This window comes from Humulus lupulus, chromosome 9, assembly GCF_963169125.1.
Source record: "Humulus lupulus chromosome 9, drHumLupu1.1, whole genome shotgun sequence".
In the NCBI taxonomy this organism is placed as follows: Eukaryota; Viridiplantae; Streptophyta; class Magnoliopsida; order Rosales; family Cannabaceae; genus Humulus; species Humulus lupulus.
The window spans coordinates 103,315,566-103,326,222 of record NC_084801.1 but is presented as its reverse complement, the minus strand read 5'-3'; the positions used below and the strand labels follow the sequence as shown (position 1 = coordinate 103,326,222).

At 33.8% G+C, this 10,657-nt stretch overlaps 1 protein-coding gene across 1 annotated transcript; it reads left to right on the top strand.

Moving 5' to 3' along the window:
* Nucleotides 1–1,779: 1,779 nt before the first annotated feature.
* On the top strand, nucleotides 1,780–10,274 carry LOC133799906 (exosome complex component RRP45A-like). Its single transcript, XM_062237896.1, has 4 exons — nucleotides 1,780–2,168; nucleotides 2,262–2,357; nucleotides 3,117–3,180; nucleotides 10,047–10,274. The coding sequence occupies exons 1-4, from the start codon at nucleotides 1,780–1,782 to the stop codon at nucleotides 10,272–10,274; spliced, it is 777 nt and encodes a 258-aa protein (XP_062093880.1).
* Nucleotides 10,275–10,657: the final 383 nt, after the last annotated feature.

Genomic DNA, 10,657 nt, shown 5'->3' with positions numbered 1-10,657 from the left:
CAAATCGATCCTTTGGAAAACCCCTCTGTTTTTCTCTCTTTTCTTTCTTTCCTTTTTTTCTTTCTTTTCTTCCTTTCTCTCCACAGCAAACACTCTTTCTCTATAAATCCCACTAAGTGTATAAAGCCTCATAAATCAACCTTCTAAAAGCCAATTGACCAAAATGCCCTTCCTATTAACTCTAAATCCTTTTGTCCAAATAGGGCCATTTTAGTCATTTTACCCAATTCCCGCTAATCCTCAAGTGTCTCTAATATCTCCCCGTTGCTTTCCAACACGTGATAAACCACCAAATAAATATTCCCCATCATCAAAATTAATCTCAATCTATTCTCTAAATTCCTGCTTATACCCCCAGGCTCGCCCCGAGCCGGGTATACATTCCCGTCATGACTTTCCGCTAGCATGCTCACTGGGATCGCCTCGAGTCACAAATCACAGATACATCCACATCACAATGTGGTCTCAACAATCATCACATATCAATGTAGTTATGCCCAACATGGCCAAAATTACAATTATGCCCTTCTAACACGATCTGGGCCTACATGCATACTAATATACATAGCCATGCATCTTAGATAAACAAATAGTCATATAGCATGCTTTAAATCATAATCATGCATTTAACTCATCAAATCACACATAAATCCTATCATGCCGTCCTGGCACGCTAATAAAGGCCCTTAAGCCTTATTAGCTATTTTGGGTCGTTACAGGCACGCAAATAACTCGGCCGTCCAGGCGACCCACTCGACTGTCCCTCTTGGGCATGTGGCCGCATAGCAGGTCACTTAGCCACCACGCGAATCGCCTGGCCGAGCCATCCAGCAACTTGGCTGGACCATATGGCCGCACAGGGCACTCGGCCACTCGGACCACACAGCCAAGCCATTATGCCAATAGGCCATCCTGCCGCATAATGCACTCAGTCATAAAATGTGCCTAGGCATGTACACTCGGCACGTACGCATGTGCACTCGACCACCCCGCATGTGCACTCGGCCACAGGATGCACTTGGCCATGAGATGTACTCAGACATATGATGTGCTCAGTCATGAGGTTTGCTCGACCGCCCGGTGCACTCGGCCCCTATGCATATGCACTCGGCCCACTTGGATCGTGTACTCAACTGACTCGCATGTGCACTCGACTCTTACGCATGTGCACTCAGCTCCCTCGCATATTCACTTGGTTTGTGTGGACGAGTCAACCAGCAACCACAGCGGACCACTCGGCCTGCTCAAACACCTCGGTGGGCCACTCTGCCCGCTCGCATGAGCCTCTCGACTGCCTACACAGGCCACTCGGCCGCCTCAGAGGAGCACTTTGCCACCTCGACAGAGCACTCGGTCACCTCGCCCAGGCCACTCGGCCGCCTCGCCTAGACCACTCGGACACTCGGCCAATAGTCCACTCACCTAAAAGGCCACTCGGCCACTCAGCCAATAGGCCACCTGGCCACTCAAACACTCACCCCGCTTAGCCAAGCACTACACCAAAAATCCCTTTTTGCAACACATAAGTATAACAATATTGCAAAAGTATTATAATAGATAAAATTAAAAGTGACATACTAAAATACCTAAAATGAATAGACAAAAATTGGAAAAAATAAGCGGCAAATGAATTATTGTTTCCCAAAACAAAATATCTCAAATGAAAACCCTATCTCTTTCCTTTCCAAGCTGCTCTCCCCTCTCACTCTTCCCCGTTCCATCTCCTTCTCTCTCTCTCTCCTGCTCAAAACACTAGCAGCTATGGGGGCTTCAACTACGATGGTGAGGGCCTATACGAGGCTTCAACAACGGTGGAGGTCGACGGGGCTGACAGAGTCCAATACATGGCGTATCACAATCAATGAGAAGAAATTTATCGAGAGCGCTCTTCTCTCCGACCTTCGACTTGACGGTTGCCATCCATTTGACTACCGCAATCTTATCATCACCTTCGGCAAGGAGGATGGCTCGGCGGAGGTGCAGTTGAGCCGAACCCATGTCATGGGATTTGTCACGGGCCAGCTGGTTCAGCCCTACCATGACCACTCCAAGGAGGGCTCGCTTTCCATCTTCACCGAGTTCTCCCCCATGGCTGGCCATTCCTTCGAGCCTGGCTACCCCAGCGAAGCTGCTGTTGAGCTCGGCCGCATTATAGACCGTGGCCTAAGGTTTGATAGTCGTTGCCATTAGTAAAATGAAAGAAAAAAATTAACTGTGTGCATAGTAGTTTGAACAAGTGGAATTTTGAAATGTATGTGCAGAGAAAGCACGGCTGTTGACACTAAATCTCTTTGTGTTCTTCAAGGGAAATTGGTTTGGGCCATCCGTATTGACCTCCATTTTCTAGATAATGGAGGGTAAGCTGTAAATTTTGTCCCCTTTAGCACCAATTCTTTTTTTCCTTTTCTGTAATTCATTTGATTTGAGTGTGTATATTTAGTTTTCATTTTGAACAATTTGTTAATAGAAACCTTATGGATACTACAAATATTGTTGTAGTATAACCATTTCTCTCTAATCAAGCGAAGTCGTGGGACAGACCTAACCATTTCTCTCTGTCCCTTTATATTTCTCTCTAGTTAGAAATGTATAACCATTTCTCAATGCTATGAACTAATGAACAATTTATACATTATATATAGATTACAGTTTATGCAATCAGGGTGTTTGAATGAATGCCTCAATAGCGAATGACTCAGTAGATTTGTGTTGTTTATTATGTGTGTGATAGATTGTTTTTTTTCTTAATTATTTATATATTTGCATAAATTTATCTGTAAGTCATGATGTTTATTAATGAAATCAAAGAAATTAAGTCTTAGGTGTAGGCTATATGCAATTAAATTCAAGTTAAATTTATGTCTCATGTCATATATAGGCTATTCCGTATACTCTGTAGTTTCAAAAAATTAAATTCATTTTTGTTGTAAATCAAGGCATATTGATTCATGAGACCATTATTGAACTTCTGAAAAAGTTTTAGAGCTTATTTGTTTAATGGCCATTGACTACATGAGGTGTTCCTCTTATTTAGTATTTTAATTTATATTAGACTGAGAATAAACTTCTTAGTTGCATGAATTATCTTTTTGAAAGTTTTTTTTAAGTTATGATAGGTTTCTTACATTTTGTGGTGTATCTCTCTGTTCAGAGATAGAGCTCATCTCTTCATCCAACAGGGTTTTCATTTCTATCTTAGATTTCTAATATTTTATTCTATTTTTAGTTTTTCTTTGTTGTCGCCTGATCTGAAAGGTGCTTATATATATTCGAATTGTGTTGCTAGCTTGTCTTTTTTGTTATTTATGTAATCTATCTCAAGTCTATAAATATGGCTTAGTTAACCAGAGTAATGTGGTTATTTCTAGAATAAAGGGATCTAGAGAATGCAAGAGTGAGAGAGAACTCAGTGAGAATGCTAATTGATTGGGGGTACTAAACACATTTTTATTAGATTAAATTAAGCTATTAACAACCTCTACTACAGATGTAGGTAAATTGAAGATATCACCTCAATTGATTTGCAGTGCATTTAATTTATTACTTTGTTGTTCTTATTATTCTTGGTTTCCTTGTATCAATTCTTTGAATCTTGCAAGTCATGGGAAAATTTCAACATTTTGTATCATGAAGATTAATTTAATTACCTTATCCACGTGTGAGAGTTCAGTTTCTATTGTTTATTGTGTTTTTTTAATAAAAAGTTTAGAACTAAAAAATACTTAGGAATGAAAGAGGAGAAAATTAACTCAATTTTTGTGAAGGTTTTATCAATACAGGGCAGTTTGTGTTTAAAGTAATTATTAATTATAATTTTAACGTGGAACTATATACTTGGTGATGAATTATTCTTAGAAGATATAATGTGATTGGGTTTGTTAACATTTTCCTACAGAGCATAAGTGCATGGTTTAAGCTTGTCAAATAAGTGCAGTGGTCTATTTATTCAAGGTTGATGATGATGAAACACGCTCATCAAACGATTTGCATGGTCCTTTTACTCTATTTATTTTTGTCTGGGATCTTATTTGAATGCAGTTTCTATTGTGTGACTTACTAATAATCAACTCAACTGGACTAATTTTTTATTCTTACTTGAGTTTTGATATATCTAATGGTTCTATATAAACTTCAAGAAATTATATAGCAAGTCAGGAGGAAGTACAATATATGTCTTATTTGAAAGATGTCTAATTTTTCTACAACATGCTCAGGATATGCTACAAGAGGAGAAGTTGCGTTTTGTTTGTGGGCTATAGGATATGCTACAGGATATGCTCAGGATATCCTATGGAGCATCACCTTCCGCATGAACATTATACTTTTTCAATGCATTACTATGTCATTGCTAAATTAATATTGTTTTTAAGTTAATTTTCTTTTGTTATTTTTATATGAGACAACTTTTTGTTGCAGACTAGTTCCTTGTTTAACATCCTTTAGGAATGGTCTTTTTTTTTTTTAATTATGCCTTCTTCTACCATTACTACAAAAAATGCAAGTGTCACATATATATAGCCTAAACCTTTACCTATTATATGAAGAACTTTGTTATATCTATAACTAATTAGCTCACAAGAAGCACGTACGTCAACATGTGTGAGCATGTGTACTTGGGTGACAAAGAAAATGTTAAAAAGATTGAGTTCTCTAAAAGATATGGAAGCATTTTTCAATTTGGACTAGTTTTGGTTGGGCTTAGGCTTGTGACATGTATTTTAAATGTAGTATTGATGTTTTTCAGAACTGATTTGGCCTTATGCTCGACATATTGGAAGACAACTTGTTCTTTTTTGTATAGAAGTATGGTATTATTTTATTTAATTTAACAATGATTACTACTTTGTTTGTTGGGCTAAAAGAGTTTGTTTTTATTAATTACTAGTTAAGTTTTGACAATGAAAATATTTACTATATACTTATGATTTATTTCCTACAGAAGCTTGTTGATGATGATCGATACAAATAGTTTTACCAAAAAGAAGCCTCTCTTAAATGGTATGATATTTCTTAATTTCTTTTTTTCTTTGTCTGTGTATATAAGTGTATATATATATATATAAAACAAGTATGTATGAATGTATACATTCTGTGACATGATGATAGAGATAGTGTTAATTTTAATTTGTTGTTTGTTTCATTGCATTGACTATCAGTTTCAATGTTTATGTTTTGGAAGTGAGAGATAGATTACTTTTGTGGATTAGTAAGATAATGTTATTTGAAGTAATGTGGTGCCTGCATAATAGCTTTTTGTTTGGTTGTTTATTCTAGGTGTCAATATCTCTATTTGTGTTTGGGTATAGATAATGTTAAAGGGATTGTCAATATCTCTATTGATTCATAACTAGAAGGGATCCTTCTCTGACAATGATTTTGGTCCATAATTTTTGGTTAATCAAACTTCAAAGTTTAGTCTGTTGTGGTTTTTCTCTGTTTGTTTTGGCAGTGGCTTCGAACATAAAGCACACTCTGCTGCTGATTTTTGTAGCTTAGTTTATTGTGGTGTTCTATTTGTGTTTCTCTTTTATGAGTTTCTTATGTGTTTCTCTAATTGTGGTGTTGAACGAAATAGATGCACTCATAAATTATCACAACCATTTATGTATATTTATTGAGAATTAATTAAGGTCAACACACAAAAGGGGATTCAATTATATATATATATAAGTCCACTTTAATTAAGTTTTTTTTAATACCCTGGTCATAGGTATACACATATGTTCTATTGTTTTCTTTCTCTTTTATCTTTGTTTTTTGGAATTATTCAATTATTTTTATTATAGTGAAAGACTCTTTAAAGAATAGAATTCTTTCTTCCATTTATTCCTTTATTTCAGAGATAGATATAACTCTCTCGAAACCTATTGGCCATGGTTAGCTACTTAGGATTTCTAGCTTTTTGTCTGTTATGGATTTCCTCATGATGAGCTTTTGGTTATTGAGGAAAAACAAATGGTTGAGTTTTGAATTAAATGTTGGTTTCTGTGTGTGATACTAGATATGCATTTTTTTTTTAAAACTACATAATTTAACAATGAAGTGTAGATAATCACTACAACAAAGTGAAGTAATTGTCACTTAAAGTTCTTATTTTAATGCTTTTCAATAAAACTTGTGGAAAGATTTTAAAGCAAGACCTGATTCTGTTTTGGGATTGACTCTTTTAAATTTAATGGCGCATGATTGAATTATGAAAAATGCTAAGAGACTACATGTGCTGGACACTTTCTCTTCTATTGAAATTCTCTGGCTCCTTTGTTTTTAAAGAGAATGTTCTTTCATTCTTAAAGAGTTTTGGGTGAGAGAATTATTTGCATTTAAATTGCTATTCTGACTTTTCTATTTAATGAGCTTTCTAAATAATTGATTTCTTACTATTAATTAATCAAGCTTCGTGTGCATACAGTAGAGAAAAATAATACTTGTGAAACAATTATATCATCAATGTTGCTTAGTTTATTCTTTATAAAAGGGATTTGATTTCTGTGTTCAATTAAATTGGGTCCTTGACTTTTTTGAGTTTGGAAATACATTATAAAGTTTGATAGAATTTTTTTTTTGGAAAAGAGAAATCAGAGGGAATTTCCATTGCTTTTGTATTCGCATTTGTGATTGTCCTTGGCTTTGCATTTGTGATTGTCTTTTGTTTAATTTTTTTGTTACATATTGTTTTTAAGTTGCGGAAATATTGTTTATTTTAGTTTTTTAGTAGCTGAATTTAAGATAGAATGAGCGGAAATGATGATGATTATGAAAATGATGATTTTTTTGGACATTTGAGTTGGAATATCTTTCTTTATGTTAAGTTTGAACTATTAATGAATATAGTTTATGATTTTAAGACTTGTAACAAGTAATTTCATGAATTTTATGGTTTTATTGTATTATTTAATTTTAATTTTGTATTAATCTTTTAGGTATTGATTATATTCTTTAGGTAGTGGATCGAATTGGCGAGGAGCATTGCAAAGTTAATTAACTTAATTATTAATTGCAAGAGGTACGGAAGTATGTTCTCTTGACTCTTTTATTAATATCATACAAATGTTAGAGGAGTTTGAATATCTTAAATATTCATTCGTAGAGAAGTAGGTTATGAGATTAAAATTATGTGCTGCGGTGATAACGGAATGTTGAAAACTTGTGTGTCTTAGAGAAGTAGGTTCTGGAAAATTTGTTTGTGTGTTGCGGTGATATAAGGAAGAAAACTTATTGTCTGTTGTTTGAATTTTTTTACTTGGTGTTGATAGATGGTTAGGTAAGTTTTTATATGGGAAATGATGTCATTTTGATTTTCTTGAAATTGTAACTCCCATAATTCTCATTCCAAACATCATCATGAACAAAAAGAAACTTCTTCCCTGTCAAAGCCTTACTCAACTCATTTTTAAGTTGATGTATGTCCTCAATCTCACATTTCTTGAAAGTGACATACTCCAAAATTGTCTTTGTTATTCTAAAAATATAAAAATATACTGAGACAGTATCCCATGCTTTCAATTCAAAATGTCTTTGGACACTCCTTTCAAACCAAGGAACACTGTTTGATCTAAAGGAAAGTTTAATGCACCAAGAATCCCCTCTAATTCCAACTTTACATTATGCTCAAATAGACTAAAAATAGTTGGGACAAAGTTCAACAACTTACTTGCTTTTCTTGATCCAGTTTGGCCTTTCTCCAACTTGAGTCTCAAAGCTTCAGAATTGATCTTGTCCATCCCATGGTCTACATCATAAAGTACTTGTTTAAGCTCATCAAACCACTTCTTCACATTTGGCTCTGTGTGTTGTTTCTCCTCAACATCATTTAGTAGAACAACAACTTAGTTATAGATAATGAACATTTTATTATGCTTATTCTGAATGGAAACCATACCAAATCACATGTTATTTTTAGTTCATATAGTGTTGTTCTCCAAACTATTTGGTAGCCCTGACATTAATTCAGAATAAAACAAAGTAGCAGAAATGGAAATATACCACTGGTTGCATACGATTCTTTCCAATGGATAGTTATAGTGATTTGGGTTTTTCATGGAATAGGCAGTGAACCATAGTATAAAGCCAGACAAGAGATCCAATAAGGAATCCAAAGTTGAGGCAATCACAGCTAGTGATTTTCTCTCAATTGAAGCATAAACTTTCGCTGCAAACAAAACTAAGTTAGCTATGTTTGATGCATTCACTGCCAACCTCTCACTCTTTGCTAACTACTTCACTTCATCCTAAAACCAAGCATAAACAAATAAATAAAAGTGTTCAGTAAAAGTAACAATAGTTAAAATAGGTTCATATTGTCACATTTAACACAATTTGAGGCTTACTCATCAAATGATTATGTGCTTATACAAATAAACTAAATACACTCAAAATCAGTGCTATATATCTGTGTCCATTCCTTAATGATCACTTAATCTACTTTATTTTCAAGTAATAATTGTCAAATGAGACATAAAGAAAATTATAATTACTTTGCACTAATTAATAATTTTAATTTCAAAACTAATCGAGGATGCCAACAACCTCAGTTAAACTTTCAGGGAAGCAGCCCATTTCAGTCATGATCTCCATCTCATTGAAGCCTTCAAGAAGCCTTTCTTGCTGTTTATAATATTCTACAACTTTGTATTGTTTCCCTAAATATATACTAAATAAATGAATGAATAAATTGTGTACAAATTTCTTTAATATTTCTTAGAAATCATATAAATGTTATAAGGTTCTTTGTGTCCAACATCACATGATGTGTTTATATGTGGATAAATTTAAAAGTGGCTCTTTTTTATTATAATTTAATAAGTACTATTGGATTCTATAAACTGACATTTCATGTGATGTTCAGTTATGTAAAGTCCTTTGGTCCCTCCTTCTTCTCATGCATTAGCGTTTCTCAAACTCTCTTCTCTCACTCATCATCCCTTTAAAAACCCCTTCATTCTCATCACTAGGATATGTTTTCTGCAGGTAAAACAAAATTGTTATCCCATCCTCATTTTCCTTGTTAAGATCATCATCAGTATAAAGGACATCTTCTTTGTAGTGTGAAGTCAGAATACTAATGAATTCAGAAATTACGGATGTTTAATTTAACTAAAAGAAAGAGGACCCCATCAAAAAGAAAACAAAAATATATTAATAAAGAGGATATATCATATGATGAAACTTTATTTAGAGAAGAGAATTTATCATGAAAGACAAACTGACTTTATTTTTTCTTTTCCTGCCTCTAGTTCTGTACAGTATAGTAAGTAGTTAAGCTATAATATAAAAAAGTTGCTTCTGACTTATACGATTTCCTTCATATATGAGTAATATAGTTTTAAAAAATTAGTTAATTAGTTCTTCAATTACAACAACAAACTGAAGGATAACATGTCACAATATTTATTTGATTGCTGCATGGACCAAGTGGCAAGTGATTGAGCTCCTCAGTCAAACTTTAACTCATGCACCAAAATTAATAATTCATCAAAAACTTTCACAATATTTACTATAATATAATGCATACTTTTATAGCTCAATTTAAGCACTGATCATTCTATGTATTCTAGCTGCCTTTAAACAGTTAAATGTACTAGTATTAGAACATATACATATATATAAATCATTCCAACAAACAGTATATGTGTATTATATGCACGAGTGACTAATAATCCTATCATATTGGAGACATAAAAAACTATAGTCAATTGTATTGATTTTCTTTCAGATTAAGAATCTAACTTTATGTTTAGGAAATTAATATATATTGAGAGAGAAAAACAAATTTCAAACATACGGTGCTATCACAAAAATACATAAAGTCAAAGTCATAAACAAACACGTGTGTAATTTTCTACATGTAATTTTTGAGTTAGGCAAGTCAACCCTGTAAATGACCCATTTATTAGGGTGGTAGAGCAACAACAAGTTAGGGGCAGTCACACAATATTCCACAATCCAACAATATTCCTTCTCCTAAGGTAAATCTTCAAATTTTTTTCTTTCTTTTTAAGAAAATAGATACAAAAATTAATATACTGTTTTCAAAATTAATTTTGCAGAGTGTTGGAGTTAAAAAGGGCCATAAATTTACAGAAGCAAGGAATGCTTGCTACTTGCTCGATTGGTCAGATGCAATTATTGCTGAAGGCCGTTTGGATTCTAGTGATCCAGACTTAGAGGTGCACAAAATTCCTCTTGGACCAGATTTTATGCGTGTATGGCTTGATGTTGCTATTGTGCCTGGTGTGTATTTATTTCGTCCTAACTATGCGATGCTTACTATATGAGAAGCTGTTGGTTCAACAGTTGGATGGCCTTCTCAAAAGGTTATTCCAAGAGGTATTTATTTGGTTATTTGATTATATAATGCTTGTTCAACATTAACCAATATGCAATCCAAGATTATGATAGCATTATTGACTATTTTAGATGAATGATATGATATTTCATGACATCATTAGTTTTTCTTTTATGTTTTATTTACCAGATTCAACAAGTCAAGTGCAAAAGAAAATCTGATTTGGAAGGCTTTGGTGTGCTGACATTTAGAAGATCATGAATTCCTACCTTTACTTTTGAATATGTAACTGTTTAAGACTATTTTGTTGACTATTGTGAGAATGTTTTGTTTATGTTAATTAGACAGTGTTGAATATCTTAAGACTTTTGG